Source organism: Phyllostomus discolor, chromosome 1 (genome assembly GCF_004126475.2).
Source record: "Phyllostomus discolor isolate MPI-MPIP mPhyDis1 chromosome 1, mPhyDis1.pri.v3, whole genome shotgun sequence".
Lineage (NCBI taxonomy): Eukaryota > Metazoa > Chordata > Mammalia > Chiroptera > Phyllostomidae > Phyllostomus > Phyllostomus discolor.
In genome coordinates, this window is record NC_040903.2 from 217612017 (window position 1) to 217629854 (window position 17838).

The following is a 17838-nucleotide window of genomic DNA, read 5'->3' on the forward strand; positions in this document are numbered from 1 at the left end:
CTCACTGTGTGGGATTCGGGGCCGGAAATTGCTGCCTCTGCGGCGGGCGCCGCCGTGCCGGCTGGGCGCCGAGCCTCGGAGCGGCGGGCCTGGCACAAGTGGCTCCGGGTCACTCGACTGCGCAATGGCTTTGCCGTCGCCGCCGCCACGCGCTGGTTCTCACCTGCCCCTCTCCCCCCCAGTGCGCCGGGAAGGGCAGACGGGGCTCTGGCAGCCCCGTGTGGCGTGCGTGGGAGAGGCAGTGCAGGGTGTGGCCGCCGCGGCCCTGCTTCCCCCGGGGGTGGGGGAGAGAGCGGCCGACGTCGGGCGTCGTCACCGTCAGCGGGGAGGCTGTCACATCGCGTGGCCTGTGGCCCCGGAAACTCGCCCTGACAGGCCCGTCCGGCCGGGTCTGCGGCCGTGGAAGGCGGGCGCTGCCGCGTCCCCCTCCGAACGGCCTCGGGGGTCGCTGTGGTGGTCCCCGCTGGCCTCGGGCGGTGGCGACCCGGAACGGGCTCCGTGTGGAGCACCGCGGACCTCCGCTCCAGGCTCTCTGCAGTCCCGCGCGGCCCGGGCGGCCGCTTGTCCCGACCTGACCGCCTGGCTGGCACCGTGTCCCCTCTGTCCCTTCTCCAGCGCCCCCCCCCCCCACTGTGTCCCCTGGGACACTTGTCTCCGTCTTCTCCAGGGATCCCGCCTCGTGGCGCTCCCCTCCAGGGCCTGGCTCACTGTCTCCTCCCGGCTGAGGGCAGTCCCTGGCGTTTCCTCAGTGGTCCCCTCGACCTCTGCTCCTTTCTCTTTGCTGTCACCCTCCGAGAGTCACGGGTCTGTGTTTCTGTCCTCACCCCGTCTTCCGGTCCTTCCGATGTGCTGTCCACCAGGACAGCCAGCCTCCCGGCTCCCGGCACGTGTCCCCGGTCTGTGCCGAGGCCTGCATGCTGGTGAGGGTGGGGGCGCAGCAGGGCCAGGCGCCTGCACAGGGCTGCCTGGCCAGGGCGTCAGCGTCTGCAGCCGTCCGGCCCTCGAGCCCCCCGCCCTGCCCGTCAGGTGTGGGGTCAGTGGGCTCTCTGGGCAGGGGCGCCTGTTGGTCAGGGCGCTGCGTGCGGCGAGGTCCGTGCCGACCGTCTCCCTCCTCCCCTCGGCCTGCGCACTCGGGCTGCCCCATTCTGCGCTCTCGGAGCCCCCTCCCTGCTCCTGAGGCGCAGCGCCCGTGCTGAGGGGGTGCAGGCCACGGCCACTGGGCGGCGACCTCACAGCTGGTCGCTGGTACCTGCTTCTCGGTCCCCTGGCCGGCCTGCTGTGTGCACTCTCTGAGCCCTCCGATAGCCGCTGGCGGTCCGTCCTGGGCCACACCTTGTTCTGTGGGCTCACAGGTGAGTCTGTGGGCTCACAGGTGAGTGCGCACCTGGGCTCGCCGGACCTGGAACCTCGAAGTCAGCCTCGACCCTCTCCCTGCTTTTCCCGCCCAGGTCTGAGCGCCCACGCAGTCTGGGCGCCACCGCGCCGCTGCCACGCTCACCCAACCCACGCCGCCCGGCCCTCCCTGTCACTCACACCCTGGAGGCGGTCTCCCGGCCTCCGCGGTGGGTGCCCCGTCACCCCAGCCTCGCCAGTCGGAGCCGTCGGTCACCACTGGAGCCAGACTGGCCTCGCTCTGCCCGACCCTCTCGCTGCGCGCACAGGCCACCGTCCGGACTGTCGGTCCCTGGGTCCCTGCCCGGCCCTGGCCCCGCCCGCCTTCAGGCCCCCGCTGCCGGCACCAGGGCGGGCGTTGCAGAGGGGGCGCCAGACCCGTGCCCCGCCCTTCCCTGTGAGCGGGGGGCTCCTTATTTCTGCAGGTTTGAAGGATGAAACAGTGGTTTCTCATCATTGCAATTTGCAGCTACTTGGTTAAAGGACTGTGGACTCAAGTGAGTATTTATTTACTGACCATTTGCCTTTCTTCTACGGCTTAATGTAAGAGTGGTCAAGAGTTCCTCCAGGAGCACAGCGATTTTCCACCTTTTCCGTCTCATGGCACATACAAACTGATTACTGAAATTCTGTGGCACTCCAGAAAACGTATGTTTTGCCGATCTGACAAAAAAGAGGTATACCTTTGGTTCATTTCACACTGGACGGCCATTGTCGTGTTGGCTGTTGCCATTTTTTCACTTGACGTCTAAGGGGAAAGAGGGCGGTGCCCCGACTGCACAGCCAGGTGTCACATGCCGTCAGGATGCCTGCAGCGCACCTGCTGACAACCACCGCCGGGCCCCGGCCGGGCGGCCCCGGCGGTCAGAGCGGTGTCCCCGGACTCCGGGTGCAGGACTCGGCCCGGCCGGGCGGCTGCAGGAGGCGGCCGTGGAGCACGGTCAGGACGTGGGGCGGCGGGTCCGTGTGTGTCTCCACCCCCGTCTCTCTCTCAGACCCACCGGTGAGAGCGCTGAGCAGCCTCGGCTGCGGCCCGGGCACCCCGGCCGTGGGGAGCGCCGCGCTGACTCTCCGCCCTCCTCCGCAGGCCCGCCAGCCAGAAGCCCACGGAGCTGGACTACATCAGCCGGTACCGGCAGCTGGAGGCGCAGGAGTCGGGCGGGCACGGCGCGGACCTCCCCAGCAGCCGGCCAGGTAGCGCGGGGTCAGCTCGCTCGGGGTCAGCTCCCGCGGGGTCAGCTCTCACGGGGCCTGCTTGCACGGGGCGGGCCCGGGGAGCCGTGCGCACGCCCAGTGCCCCTTCTTTCCTCCCGGAGTGGGTGTGTGGGGGGGCGAGTCGGCCTACACAGTCGCGTGGGTCTCGGGTGGACAGCCTCCCACGCGTCCCCTGGTGCTGTGTTGTGTGCTCCCCACCCCGGTCCGGTCTCCCGAAACGTTACAGTCTTAAAGGCCCGAGAGATGTCGCGTTCGGTCGGTAAAGAGTTCATACTGCTTGTTGGTTTGGAATTCTGGGGGGCTAAATGGATATTTCTTTTCTCTTTTAAATGTAGCCCCTAAAATGGATGAATTTATTTTCTTTTTAAAAATGTAATTCCTAAATAGTCTCTTCCTGGGAAGACTAATAATGGTCTTGTTAATTAGGAGTTTAGTTTAAAAATCACGCTACAGGTTTTAGCCCTGGCTGGTGTGGCTCAGTGGGTTCAGTGCGGCCTGCCAACCCAAGGGCCACCGGTTCGATTCCCAGTCAGGGCCCTGCCTGGGTTGTGGGCCAGGTCCTCGGTGGGGGGTGCACATCGATGTTTCTCTCCCTCTCTTGAGCCCTGCCTTCCACGCTAAGAATAAATAAATAGATTTTTTAAAAAATAAAAGTTATTGCAGTTTTTAAAAAATAAAATTTTAGGCAATATGGAAACATACAAAATAAAAGGTAGAAGGTCCTTTTTTACCCCCACCCACAAGTGTATAGTTGCTCAGAGTTTGGATGGAACTACTTCCTGTGAGCATACAGTTTCTTTTTCTGACCTGATTACATCTCTTTTGAAAAAGAAATTTCACTTACATATTTTTAGAGAGAGAAGGGAAAGGAGGGAGCAAGAGGGAGAGGAACATCGACCAGTTGCCTCCTGAACGCTCCCAACTGGGGCACCTGGCCCACAACCCAGGCACGTGCCCCGACTGGGGATCGAACCGGTGGCCGTCCAGTCCGCAGGCTGGCAGGCAGTCCCCAGAGCCGCAGCAGCCAGGGCTGAGCCCGCTGCCCGCATCGGGCCCGTCCGGGTGCTGGAAGTCAGCCTGCGGTCTCTGTGAAGGGTTATGTGCACACAGACTTCCCGCCCGTGCAGCCAGGGGGCGCCTCGGTGCTTCCGCTCTGTGCTCCTCGGCGCCCTGCGGGCTGTGGACAGCAGCGCACCCTTCTCCCCCGCCCACCCCGGCTGGTGGGGGCCTCCTGGCAGTGGAGCGGTGGGCCGCCCCGAGCAGGGTCTGGGCCCCGTCCTCGAGCTGTGCGGTGGGGTTTCTGTCGCCGCACTCGGGGTGGTTTGCCACTGCCGGTCGCTCACCCTTGCGTCTCCTGCACCTTGCCTGCCGCAGACCTCGGCCTGCCGTCTCCTGCCGTCCCCTTGGCCTCGGCCTCGCCAGGCGGTGCCTGTGAGGTTTGTCCCGCGTCTCTGGGGACCCTGGAGGGGGACGAGGGGGACAGGGCCTCGCACGTCCCGTGGTTCCCAGGCCTCCCAGCTGTGGAGGACACTTGGATGTCGACGGGGGGGACGGGGAGGCGGCAGGCCACTGACCCGCACACTTGGGCTGAGCATGTCTCGAGTCACTGGGGCCCGGGCCGTGCCACAGTCCCCTCCTGGGGCACACGGCCATGGGGCTTTCCCTGGCACCTGCCTCTGGCACGTTGCCGACGCCCAGACGCGAGCCTGCGAGGCTGCGAGCACCCCCAGGCGTCCTGCTGTGCCGTGGTGCGGGCTTGGAGGCGGGCCCCAGTCAGCGGTGCCCCGGAAACACCAGCCTGCCCCTGTGTGGTGCGGACAGGGCGGGCTGTGATTCGGTCGGCACTGGTTAGGGCCTCTGGCTTTTCTCGGCGGACTGTCTGCTTTGAGCCGCAGCCCTCGCGGTGCCTGCGGCCACGGAGCCGGCCGCTGTGCGCTGTCAGAGGAGCCGGGCCATGGACCCCGGCTTGGAGTCGCAGCGAGAGCACCGCTGCTGACTCTGTCTGTTTTTCTGAGCGTCTGGGCCTGCGGCTCTCCCCTCGGAGCAGCCGCCCCCTGAGCTGCCCATCCCCTGGCCTGTCCCTCCGTCGTCCAGCAGAGCCCTCCCCTCCGTGTGCCCCCGCTCACGGGGCCCTCCGAGCTCTCCTCCTCCCGTGGGGTGGGTGGAGACGCCTCCAGCACCAAGAACGGGGGGCGTGTGTCTGCTCTTCCTCCGCTGAGTGGACAGACACCTCCTCTGTCCTCCTCTGTCCTCCTCTGTCCTCGGATCGCGGGCTGGCCCAGACACCCAGCCTCTATGCAGAGCCCCCCTGGGTGCAGGGACACGCTGGGGCCCTTGAGCGTCAGCAGCTGTTCCCGTGTGGGGTGTTGCTCACACTCAGTGTTTCGAAGATGGAGGGGCGGTTAGTGTGAAGGGAGTTTCCGTGAGCGTGCTCCTGGAGGGCCGTGGGGCTGCGTCTCGGAGGTGGCGAGCAGGGCGAAGGCGGGAGAGGAGTGGCCACGGGGGGAGTGCTGGCCAAGCGGCAGGCTGCCCAGGGCAGGTCGCACACAGAGCGCCCGGGACCGGTGGTCTGGTGCCCTGGGGGCACTTAGCCGCAGAGACGCTGCCTCTGCACGGAGAGACGGGACTAGGTCCGGCTCTCCTCTCTGTAGAACTCAGGACCCCTCGGCGCACCCTGACTCAAACGTGGGCAGAGAGCCCTGGTCAGTTACCTGTCGTTAGACCAGTCAGCACGCTGCAGGTGTGGTGGGGGGGGGGGGGCGAGCATGGAGAGCGGAGCAGAGCTTGGGCGCAAGCGTGTGCCAGGCAGCAGGGGGCGACAGCGAGGCAGAGGGAGGTGGCGGGGGGGGGGGGGGGACACGAAGGGCTGGAGGAAAGGACGGGGGTGGGGGCTGCACCAGGGGCAGGCGTCGGGGGAAGCGGCTGAGCCTGGGCCTGAACTTGGGGGAGAGGGAGGCGGGCAGGCTGACGGGGAAGGAAAACCGCCCCCAGTGGCAGGCCGTACGCCACGAGTGGGAGTGCGTCGCCAGCCTGCCCAGTGGTGTGCAGAGGTCCAGCGTGACGGGAGGGGCCTCAGGGCGATGGCGAGCCGGTGAGCCGGGCCGAGCGCTGCCGTGCGTGTCCATCGGGGTGCGGCCGCCTGCTGCCGGTTTGTTGGGGGAGCAAGGAGTGAGCAGGGCCCTGAACAGAACGGTCTGAGATGCCGGTTCTTTAAGCTCACCCTCCGAGCACACCTCCGACTGATGGGAGCTCCGCTTCCCAGGTCTGGTCTTGGCAGGTGGTGCTGGGCCTGCAGCATTGGGGGTGGGGTGGGGGGGTGATGGAGGTGGGGGGTATGCCCGCCGGCAGGAATGGTGGACGGCGGGACCAGGGCCCCGGCCAGACCACCCTGCCCTCGGGGCCAGCCCGTGGAGCGAGCGTTGGGTGTCCGTGTGCGCCGCTGCGCGGGGGGCGTGTGCGCGGATGAGAAGGGCACTGGGTCGGTGGCCTCGTCGTCGTCTCTCAGGAGCAGCAGCCCTGTTTTCGCTCGGTCTGTCTGAACCCAGGTCCGAGGCCAGCGCCGGCCAGAGCGAGCAGCGCCCCGTGCATCCCGGAGACGACCTACAGGTACCCCGATCTGCCCATAAACCGCTGCAAGGAGGAGGTAAGTTCTGCTGTCCCAGCCGCTGCTGAGCCCCGGCGCTTGGTGGCTGAGAGTCCAGGTGCCCGGTGGGCGCCCTGGGCCCCCACAGCTGTGGCCACAGCGGAGGGGTGCGGGCAGTGGGCGGGAGGCGGCTGGTGTGGTCCCCACGTCAGCGGCTTCCTCTGGCTGCGCTTGGCTCCTTCCGCCGTGGAGCCGGGCTGTCTGACACTGGGTTTCCCGCCTCGGGCTCCCCCCCCCCCCCACCCCCCAGGGAGCTCTGGGCAAACCCTGCTCCCCAGGGGGCGTCTTCCTGGAGGAGCCTCACTGCCCGCCTTTCTGCGGTGCAAGTGCAGCGCCCGGTCCCGCCCGTGTCCCCGCAGGTGTTTCTCACACTTGGCCCGGAGCGCACGCCTGCCCCCTGGTGGGCCGCCCGCCAGGGAGTGTCGCCGAGCGGGACCGGGCCAGACCCCGCCGCGCGCACCTGCACCCACCGCCGCTCTTCAGGTCCCTTGGGCGCCCTCGAGCACGGCTGGGGGCGAGCTGCTGGAGAAGCGGTCGCGGTGAATCCGCATGCTCCACGCTTGATTTTTCTTCCGCTCTAGCGCACAGGCGGCAAACACAGGGCCATGGGCCGAATCCGGCCCCCCACCCTGTTTTATCTGGCCCGGCACCTCGTTTCTACCCGGTGGCAGCGCCTGGTTGAGGATAGTTACCGTGTATACAGCGCTAAAATGACATTGGGCGTTTGAAGGCATCTGCGAGGCTGCCGTGGCCCCCGGGGGAAATGAGGTGGACGCCCCTGCCCTCACTGGACCCGCGCCGCGCGGTGGCCTGGCCGAGCGGGTGCCCTTCCCTGCTGGCGGAGGCTGGCACTAGCCGAGGGCGCCCGAGGGCAGCCGGGCGGCGCCTGAGAGCCCCCAGGGGGGTCCAGGCTGACGGCAGGGCGCTGGGGGGCGGCTGCGTGGGGCCGTCCAGACGTGTCCGAAGAGCGTCCAGTGGGTTCTAGAGCCCCTTGAGTGTAGTGACAGCTGTTTTCGTGGTTTTCTCACTGGGACTTCGTTTTTCTCAGTGGAATTACTTGAAAACTTTAAAATAACGGAACTTGAGACTCAGTGAGGGGTGTGGGGAGCCCAGCCCGGCGCCTTTCTGTTTCTGTGGGGACGCGGACACACGGAGGGCGGCCAGGCCCCGCCCCCACAGCACGCCCGTCAGCCCCGCGGGCCGTGCTGCGCCCAGTGTGGCAGGTGGGGGGGGGCAGGCGGCCCCTCGCTCTCGCAGCGGTGCTCAGAGGCTGACCGTCGGGCTCGTGGAGGTGGGAGGGACACGGGTCCTGGGAGTGTTCTCCCGCTGGCGCCTTTGGTCCGTAGGTGGCCCTGGGCATCGCTGTCGGTGGTGCGGCAGGTCTGAAAGGCGGTTTCCCAACCCTAGGTCGTGTCCCTGATAGAGAGCAACTCCGTGGTCATCATCCATGGCGCCACGGGCAGCGGCAAGAGCACGCAGCTGCCGCAGTACATCCTGGACCACTGCGTCCGGCGCGGGGCCCACTGCCACATCGCCGTCACCCAGCCGCGCAAGATCGGCGCCAGCAGCGTGGCCCGGTGGATCAGCAGGGAGCGCGCCTGGGCCCTGGGCGGCCTGGTGGGCTACCAGGTGAGCTGCTGGCACCGCATCCCGGGGGCGTGGTGGTCAGGCCTCGTGGAAGCGGTTCCTTCTGCCGGAGGTGGTTCTGCTTGTAGAGCAGAGCTGGGGGAAAGGGTGTTGGGTCATGTATCCGTGTGCTGTTCTACCCACCTGAGGACATTTTCCATGGCTTTCTGGAGAGGAAGGGAGAGAGAAGCATCCACGTGAGAGAGAGAAGGGTTGGTTGGTTGCCTCTCGTGCCTGCCCGACCAGACGTGGCACGTGCCCTAGGCGGGGACCGAACCTGCGACCTTGCCGTGATGGGGTGACGCTCCAGCTGACCGAGCCCCGCCAGCCGGGGTGGAACGTGGGCTCGACTCAAACACAGTGAGAGTCAGGGTTTCCTGAAAGCAGCTCCAGCCCTGGCCGGTGGGGTCAGTGGACTGAGTGCGGCCTGCAGACCGAGAGGTGGCCGGTTTGATGCCTGCTCAGGCGCGGGCCTGGGCTGCCGGCCAGCCCCGCAGTCGGGGGCGTGTGCGAGGCGACCAGCCGATGTATCTCACACACTGAAGTTCCCCTCTCTTCTTCCCTCCCTCCCTCCCTTCCTCTCTCTCTAAAAGTGAATAAATGAATTCTTAAAAAACGTAGAAAAAGAAAGTAGCATTAAGTTCCTTTCCAGTTGAATAGTAAAGTGAGAGTTCTCAGGTTCATGGATTTTATGGCTTCAGCCCTCTCATTAGACCTTGCGTGTAGATGTCTTCACACAGAATCGTCTCGCTGTAAAAGTGAGAGGGGCGGTGGGACTGGATGAGCCAGACCCCTCCCACCCAAAAGGGGGAAAAGTCACCCGGACCGGAGCCTCGGCCTCACCGCCGTTGTCTTTGTGACCTGCGGTGTGCTCGGTTCTCCCCCGCCCTGCCCCCCGGGAGGAGGTGGGCGGGGCCCTGTGGGGGTTAAAGAGGCGCAGCCGGGAGCCCTGAACCCCACCCCCACCCCCGCCCCGGGCTGCAGGTGGGCCTGGAGAAGATCGCCACGGAGGACACCAGGCTGGTCTACATGACGACTGGCGTCTTGCTGCAGAAGGTCGTCAGCGCCAAGAGCCTGGCGGAGTTCACCCACATCTTCATCGACGAGGTGGGGGCCCGGCCCCGTGCTCGGGTTCACCCCTGCGCCCTCCCGAGGCGAGCGCAGGGTGGGGGCCCCGGGTCGGGGGGAGCAGCTGGCTTATGTGAGGTCGGAAGTCGGGGGTGCGGGGTCCCGGCACCTAATCGCTGAGGAGCGACTGCCTCTCTCTGTCGCGTGTGACACCAGGGGTCCGTGTCGAGGGTCTGCTCTGCGTGGGGGAGAGGGGAGTCTCCCCCCTCCCCACTCCCCCACTTCCACGGGACTCGGGGAGGCATCGGGGCCCGGAAGGACGGCCCTGGACTCGGTCACCGGGCCGGCCACCCCAGGAGAAGAGACCGCCCGCTTCCATACGCAGCAGCTCATCGCCCCACTTGGGCAGAAAAGTGTCCCCTCGTGGGCCCAGGTGTCCTGGATGACAGGAAGACAGACCCACGTCCCAGCCCTCCCCGTCAGCTGGCCCTGGGGCGGGCGGGCCGGCCGGGTGGCCCCAGGTCCCGGGGTCGGCTCAGCCTGGAGGACCCGTGTGAGGAAGGCCACAGGGCGCCCACGGACCCCGAGGGCTCTTCAGCTCTCCCGACCAAGCCGGCTCCCGGGCTGGCCCTCCCCGGACCTGCGGCCTCCCAGGCCTGGAGCTCGCCCCGCCAGGCAGGGCCCCACTGCCCGGCCCAGCCTGCGCCCTGCACTCGCTCTCGGAAGCAGCAGGGGGCTCGGGGCCTGCAGAGGAGTGCTGCCGGTCGGGGGTGCTGGTCGGGGGTGCTCTGTGCTGGGGACGGGAGGGGCGGCTTTGGTTGTCACGGCACCCTGGGGCACTGTTGGCGTCGAGTGGGCAGGGCCGGCGGTGCTAAACATCACTCTCCCCTGAATGCCGGTAGGGCCCCAGACAGAAGTGCTGGGGGACGGGGACCCCCGGGGCCTGTTTTGGGCCCTCTGGTTTGTGGGTCCACGGCCTCCGCTTCCTCTCGGCCAGGACCGCCACCAGGAGCAACCTGGTCCCCGAGGGAGCCGTTAGCAGGGACGGCCGACCCTCTGCCGACGCCCCCGTCCCATGGTCCCGCGGTGGCCTGCGTGCTGCTCGGGGTCACGAGGGCGCCCCCTTCTCCGCCTGCAGGTGCACGAGCGGACTGAGGAGATGGACTTCCTGCTGCTGGTCGTCCGCAAACTCCTGAGAACGAACTCACGCTTCGTGAAGGCGAGTCTGGTTGCACGAGGGAGGAGACGTGCCGGGCTGGGGCTCGCCCTTCAGTTCTGCTCCTCCTCCCTGCAGCACGACCGCGGCTCTGGGGCTCACGCCAGGGGAGCACTGCGGGCGGGCGGGGCGGGCGGAGCTGGGGCGTGGCCTCACGTGGCACCGCCGCTGGGGGTGAGTGGCCCTCCGCGCCGCTCCGACACCCCAGGTGCTGCTCAGAGCCCTTTTCTGCCTTGAGACGTGCCGCCTCCGAGCGAGTCCTGGTCACCGTGGTTTTCACCTTTGGTGCCGGACGTCGAGGGGAGGGCAGATGCTTTGTGTCTGTACTGACGATGCCCGCGTGTCCCTGTCCACGGAGACCGACACGGCCGGACCCCAGCTGCCGGGCGCAGCCGCCGGGCAGCTGCCAGCAGGTCGCTGCTCTCACCCCTGCCGGGCGTTGGGAGACTGGGGAGTCCTGCGGACCCTGTGTGGTGGGCTGCAGGACCCCCAGGACATTGCCGTCACGGCCCCACACTTGCTTTCGGCCAGGCTGAGCCCCGCAGCCCGCGGGTCTGGGTGGGCTCCCCTCGGCCGCCAGCGCTGCTGTCCCCCCTTCCTGGCTTCACTCCCCCCGTGTCTGGGGCGCACCGTCGAGTCGAGTCGCCGGTGCTGTCCCGCACTGGGCTCCGATACAAGGTTTCCTGTGCAGAAAGAAGCGGGTGTGGCTCGTGGGAGTCACGTGGGCAGTTCCCCCGGGAAAGCCAGAAGCGGTCGAGCTTGCGTCTCGGAGCGCCCTCTGAACTGCAGGCCCCTGCGCCTCCCGGGGGGCTTGCTCTCGGGGTTCCGCTGAGCTCGCGCGAGTGCCTGCAGCAGGAGGAAAGCCTGGAGCCCGCCGAGCGGGCCGCCCCCGTCCTCACCCTCCGACCCTCGGCCCCCGTCCCGGCCCCTGCAGGTCATCCTGATGTCGGCTACCATCAACTGCAAGGAGTTCGCCGACTACTTTGCCGCGCCCGTGCAGAACCAGCTGAGCCCGGCCCGCGTGTTCGAGGTGCCCGGGCAGCCGCACGCCATCGAGGAGCACTACCTGGACGACCTGGAGCACGTGCCCCACGGCAGGGTAGGCGGGGCCCGGCTCTCCCCAGGCTGCCCGGGCGGGGCTCCCGGGGCGCGGTTGTGCTGGGCGCTGCCACCTGCCCGGGGGGGGGGGGCACCTTGCTTCAGGGCACCTGCGAGGGTGGGGTGGCGTTGGCGCTGCCGTGGGCAGTGCGGGGCTGACGGGGCTTCGCCTCCCGTGGGAGTGTGCGAGGGGGACCCCAAAACTAGAACTGACTCCTGGAGGGCAGGCCCTTGTCATCCAGGCCCCCCTCACCCCCCCGGCAGGCTCATGTCTCGGGAACCCATCTGTCTGGGCGTTGCCTTGGGAGGCTGCGCCCGGCCTCCGTGGGTTTCCGGAAAGACTGGCCGTGCACCTGCTCGCTGCCCGGTGGGCGGCTCACGAGCGCACCCGCCCCCACGCGCCGAGGGTTCCGTGGTCCGACCGAACACAGCAGGACCCCCGTGTTTCCTCCCGACTCCCCTGGTCTGGCCCCGAGCAACCTGTGTTTCCCTGGAGGAAGACAGTCCTGGGGGGGGCGGGGAACGGCCGGCCGATGGGGAAAGGAGGCGCTGAGACGGAAACCACCCGGAGCACAGAGAGGCTCCCGGGGCCGGTGGTTCCGGAAGGTGCTGTGAGCCGCGGGAGAGCCTCTCAGTTCTCAGTGGGTGTGCTGCGTCAGATGGGGGTGGGGGGGGTTCTTGGAGGGGGCCGAGGTCTGAACACGGGAGGTTGAGTGCACAGGTTTTTATGAACAAACTCCGTTCTCGGGGTCCCCCTGGTGTTTTGCCAGACTGCGTCGGGGGAAAGCCCGTGATGGCCCTAAAAGTGTCGTGGTGGTTTTCACGTTGAAGAGACGGGCGTCCAGAGCAACAGCGGAGTCGGGAGACCCCGCGGGCAGGCTTTTCGTGGGCGTGACTGCCCCAGGCCCTGCAGCGCCGACTGCACGCGCCACGCCTGGGCGCGTGCCAGTCCCCGCGCCTCGCGGCGTCGGGCGCCCTGGTTCCCTTGACGCCTGCCCTCCGTCCCAGGGCCTCACGGGCCAGGGGCTTCCGGGGGGCAGGGCTTGCTCCGACCCCCCTCCCTTCGGGTGGCAGCGAGGGCTCCAGTGGGGCTGCCCGGGCGTCCTTGGGACGGCAGGACGTGCTCTGTGGGGACCAGCTTGAGGCTCTTCTCCTGGTCAGACCGGGCGACAGGTTTGGGGAGGGACCGCAGGGGGCAGGTGCCACATTGTCCCTCCACTTCCCAGCTGGGCTCCTCACGGGCACCGTCGGCCTTGACCCCACCCCCTCCTGTTTGTCAGGCTCCTCCCCCGTGGTGACTGTGGTCAGCCCACCTGGCTGGGAGCCGTCTCGGGAAGGACACGTCTGCCCCGTCCTGACCGCCCCCCGTGGAAACCAGTCAGTAGCGCACTGCTTCCTGGGGGGGGGGGGCACTGGGACAGGGTGGGTTGTCTGATCCCTGGGATGAGAGTGTGGGGAGGGTCTCGCCAGCCCCCGTCGAGGACCTGTGTGTGCCGAGTGCGTGTGGCTGCTGTGGGCGTGTGCGGGGTCGGTCCGGCCTGGGGGCTGGCCCGGGCTGGAGACCATGTCCTCTCGTTGGCGCCTGCCAGGCTCTCAGTACGTGTTCCAGCGAGTGGACATTCTAGCCTTAACCACGTGCTAACTTGGAGCCTTCCGGAAACCGCGTGGCTTTGTATTCTGTGACCCCGAGTTCTCAGTGTCGGCGGACCTCTGAGACCCCCACTCTGTGGCGGTCCCCACCCCCGTCTCTGTGCCCGGGCGCGCTGTCAGGACGCGCACCCCGCCCTCTGGACACGGGCCTTTCCGCTGTCTCACCTGCCAGCCCCCCTCCCGAGGGGCCGGGTCTGTCTGTGCCCGCGCCCCCCACCGCGAGGGCCCCTCCGCTGCGCCCCTCCTGCTCGCGCTGCGTGTTCCTCTTTGGAAGCACCGCGCAGGCCTCGTGCTCCCCGGTAGCTTTCCCCAAACTGTCTGCACTCCCGGCGTCCGCCCCGCCCCGCGCCCCCCTCAGCCGGCCCACACGGGCCTCTGCAGCCCCCAGCTCCCTGGCCGGAGCCTGCCCTTGTCCACCCTCTCCCGACGGTCCGTGCGGGTGGCCCCTCGCATCTCACTGACAGTCACGCTGCCCGCCTGGTGCCCCCGGTGCCTTCTGGTGCCCGTGGCGCCCGCCCCGGCTGTGCTCTCAGCGCCCTCGAGGGGCCTTCCCGCCCTTCGCTCCCCCCTCCTCTCCCTGCCAGGAGCCGCCCTTGGAAGCGTGTGCACACGGCTGTCACGCAGCGCGGCGGCCCCGGCCCCTGGGCTCGGCGACCCTGCTCCGCCACCCCCCAGCCGGCTGCGGGCTTTCACTCGGGGCGTCTCGCGCCCTCGTCGCAGACGAGGGGCCGGCCTGGCGCATCTGCCCCTTTCTGTCGACGCCAGGCCCGCCCCCTCCCAGCCGTGCCCCTGCCGTGTCTGGTCGCGGTGTGGCCGTCACTTGGCTGCCTGTCTGTCCTCCCACTTCCCGCATGCGGAAGGGGCGGTGCCCCACGCGTTTCCTCTGTCACCGGCACCAAGGCAGCGTGGGGGCGTCTGCGTGTTCGGTGCCCTGGCAGCACGTCCACAACGTTCCCCGGGCTCGGGTTCCCCGGGGCTCAGGTTCCCCGGGCTGGGGTTCCCCGGGGCGGTCGCACTGCCTGGGGCCCGGTGGCACGCTCTTCCTCCGGGGCTCACTGGGGAGCGGTTCCGAGTGCCTCCGATGGCCCCGGTTGGAGTTGGTGAAGGACTGCCTTTTAAAAAACTGTTGGATAGAGCAGAAAACTACTTAAGGCAAAGGTTGACCTTCAAAAATGGACTTAAGTAGGCTTGTTTCAAAAATACTGATTAAATGAAAAGTCCATTTTTCATTCTTACGTTAGTGGAATTGCGATAGAAATGACAAATGGGTTATTTGACTTAATGGCCTTGACGCCTATGTAAAAGTTGAAAAAAATTTGCGTTCCTGGCCCCTTCCGGTCCCCTGAAGGGCTCTCCTGAGTGTCCTTGGCTAACTCAGACGCGGCAGTCTCGCACACGGGACTCGGGGCGTGACGCTCAGGGGCGGTTTTCTGGGGCTGGTGGGGGAACTGGGACTGCGAGGCCGTCGTCCGGGGCGCTGCAGCGACTCCCCGGCCTGCCGGGGCCTCCGTGCCATGGGTGCTGTCCACAGCGCTGTCGCGGGGACGGGGCCACCACTGTGTTCTGAGAGGTGCCTGCGGGAGCCAGCTGTGACCGGGGCTCAGTCGGAAGGGGTCTGGTGACAGGGACCCCCAGCTGGGGCGGCGTGTGGCGGTGCTGTCACTGTGGGCGGGCACCCAGGGGCTGTGTCCTTTTCCCGGAGCTGTGGCTCCGAAGGACCCCTTCCCCCGAGGGGCGGGGTCGGCGTCGCGGGCTCCTGAATCCAGGTGGGGGTTTCACAGAAGGCAACCCCTGACTGTGGGGTCGTGGCCCCCCCCCCCCCCCCGTCCCCCCGGCTGAGCCCACAGGTGTCTGAGCCCTTCCTCTGGGTCTCCTCAGTAGGTTTCCTGCCTGTCAGACACGTCACCCTGCCAGACCCGTGCCTGGACCCTCGCCCCACCCTTGCTCTCGGGACGGGGTGGCCCCAGTGCCTTCCGTGCGAGCTGGCGCTTGCGCCGTGCGTGACGCTTAGCCAGTGCTCAGGTGCGGCTGCTCCTGTTTCAGCTGTCCCCGCACGTCCTGGAGGAGCCGGTGATCACGAAGGACATGTACGAAGTGGCCGTCTCCCTGATCCAGACGTTCGACGACGTGGACATGAGAGAGAGCGGGTACGACACGCCCGCCGGCCGCCCTGCCTCCGCGCCGTCCATGTCTCCGTGACGCTTTAACGGCGCACTTCGAAGTGCTTGAAACCGTGCCAGGGACGGTTTCGGGGCAGTGTTGAGAGCTCGGAGACACAGCCCAAGGGCGTGCTGCCCTGCGGTCCGGGGACGGCCGTCCTTCCCTGTCTCCCAGCTCCTGGGGCTGTGCAGACGTCCCTGCGCTCGGCTGGCCCTCCTCACCCAGGGGTGCGTGCGTGGGTCTTAGAGAGGGGAAGGGAGCTAGGCGGGGAACCACCGGCGGCCCCCTGTGCGCGCCCTGACCAGAGATCAGACCCACAGACCCCCCCCCCCCCCGCGTTTCTCCCAGGAGCAAGAGCGGGCCGGGCGCCCAGGCGGCTTGGGAGCGGAGCAGCGTGCTGGTGTTCCTGCCAGGTGAGTGCCACCCGTGGGGCCCGGCCCGTGCGGGGGCACACTGGGGGCTGTCCCCCGACCTGTGACTGGGGCCTCCCTGCTGCTGGAACGGTGGGCAGCAGAGGGCTCTGTGTGTGAAAGCGGTCGGACCCCCATCAGGATTTCCTGTGAAATGCTTGGCTTCGTTGAATTTGGTTTGTTACACGTGTGTGGTTATGAAGGTGGTGTAATTGTCATCAGCCTGTCTTTAAAGCTCGTTCAATAACAGTGAACGTTGTGAAGTCGTGGTGTTGTTCCTGTGAGACCACGCGAATCCTCAGGCTGGTCCTGCAGTCCTCTTTCTCAGGGTTTGAGAAAACAGGCTCTCACAACACCCGAAGGAGCAACTTGCGTGTAGTTGTCCTTTTCCAAAGCGGTGTTTCCAGTGTCTGAGTGGAGTGGAGTGGCTGGGTGACAGGCTGTTTCTGCCGCGGAAGGTGCTCCGTCCGGCAGGGGAGTCTTCGTGGGTGGCCAGCCCGAGGGCCAGGCGCTGGCCACCCTTGCGCTGGCTGCAGTGGGTGGGCGCCACACCCAGGAGACCCCGCAGCCGGCAGTGGGGTGGAGTCACGTTTGCCCCAAGAAGTGTTCACTGAAAACGTGTGTGTGTGTCTGTGTGTGTGTATGTGTGTATGTGCACGTGTATGTGTGGGGGCAAGGCCGTGCTAAGGGGGGGCATGACCCAGCAGAGCTTGACCCCGAGCGCTGAGCGAACGCCTTCCAGCTGCGGGCGCTGCCCTCCGTTGGGGTGCGCGAGAGTGCAGGGCGTGCGAGCTCGCTCCACTCCTGCCCCGCTCCCGGGGCTGGTGCGAAGGGCTCTGCGTTCGTGCTCCCGGGCCGCTGGGGCCCGGGGTCTCGGGCCGGAGGGCTGGAGGCCACGGAGGCTGCTCCCCCCTGCTCTGGGGGCTGCGCCCCTCCCCTGAGGTGTGGGGCGTGGCCGGGGCAGGGCGCGTCCCTCGGTCCCTGACGCCTGTGTCTGTCTGTCTCCTTCCTGAGCGCTGTGAGGTCTGGTGGCGGTGCTGCCTCGTAACAGCAGCACCGACACTTCTTGAGGGTCTCTGTTGGGTCGTGAAATTGTTGGCGCTCACCGCAGGACAGGGGACGCCAGTGGGAGGGAGACACGGGACATGGCCGGCCGGCAGTGCCGGCAGCCGCCTTGTGGAGAGGACGGGGGGGGGGGGGGGGGCGTGGTGGCTGCCGCCTCGCCGCAGGGGAGAGTCGTGCACCCCCGCTCGTCGCTCTGGGGCGTGGGGGGGGGTGTTGGGCAGTAACGCAGGCCTTCCCCTGCCGCCTTGCCCCCTGCCCTAGGTCTGAGTGAGATAAACCACATGCACGAGCTGCTCACCAACATGGTTCAGAAGAGGTGTGTCCCTGCGATGCCGCCTCGCCCCTTCTCCCGGGACGGGCTGTTGGTGGGACGCTGCCCGCCCAGCAAGGCCACGCCGGCCTCGGGCGCAGGCGCCACCCCGTCTGAGAGGACTAGGGACCTCTGGGAGGGGCCCTGGTCCGCCGATCCCCCCCCCCCCCCCCCGCCCCTGGCTGACCGGGCCTGGGCCCCCCCCCCCCCGCCCCCGCTGACCGGGCCTGGCCCCCCCCCCCCCGCCCCCCGCCCCCAGGCTGCAGGTGTACCCGCTGCACTCGAGCGTGACCCTGGAGGAGCAGAGCAACGTGTTCCTGAGCCCCGTGCCCGGGTACAGGAAGGTAGGGCCGGGGCCCCCCCCCCGTCCCCCCCAGGGCAGACGCGGGCCTCGTGGGCCAGGGCCGCCACAGTGGGGGACTGCTCTGGTGGCTTCTGGATTTTGTTTAGTGTTCAGGGGGAGGGAGGGGGAGGGAGGAGGAGGAGGCGGAGAAACACCCGTCGGCCGCCCCTCACACGCCCCTACTGGGGGCCTGGTCTGCAGCCCAGACGTGTGCCCTGACTGGGAACCTGGCCTGCTACCTCCGGGTTCTCAGGCCGGTGCTCAACCCCCTGGCCACAGCCGCCGGGCCAGGCGGGGTCCTTTCAACTCTGGCCACTCGGGAGCAATGGGTCCTGTCGTCACAGCCCCTCCAGCGCTGCTCGTGGCACTCAGGGCCCCTGACTCCAGCAGGAGCCCCGAGCCCCTGGGCAGCCTGGCCCCTGCTGGCTCCCAGGGCAGCTGCAGCCCCAGCCCTGCCCTGGCTTCCAGCCTGGTCACACCCTTTGGCCCTGAGAGTGACCCCTGCCCGGGGGAGGTGGTGGCGCCACACTGAGGTGGGGGGCTAGGGACACGTGGGATTGGGCGGGTGATGAGGGTCTGTGCCCCGAAGCTGTGGGACTTGGAGTGGATCGCTGCTCTGGGACTTGATTTCAGTCGTCTGGA

The 17838-nt window shown here is 67.7% G+C and overlaps 1 protein-coding gene across 1 annotated transcript in view; it reads left to right on the forward strand.

Moving 5' to 3' along the window:
• TDRD9 (tudor domain containing 9) overlaps positions 1 to 17838 on the forward strand; it is a 52175-nt gene that overhangs the window by 11161 nt on the left and 23176 nt on the right. The window contains 10 exon segments of the mRNA XM_036014225.1: positions 2480 to 2586; positions 6153 to 6250; positions 7658 to 7879; positions 8861 to 8983; positions 10083 to 10163; positions 11095 to 11259; positions 14952 to 15055; positions 15417 to 15481; positions 16805 to 16859; positions 17113 to 17197. Of these exon segments, the coding sequence (XP_035870118.1) occupies positions 2480 to 2586; positions 6153 to 6250; positions 7658 to 7879; positions 8861 to 8983; positions 10083 to 10163; positions 11095 to 11259; positions 14952 to 15055; positions 15417 to 15481; positions 16805 to 16859; positions 17113 to 17197 (1105 nt within the window).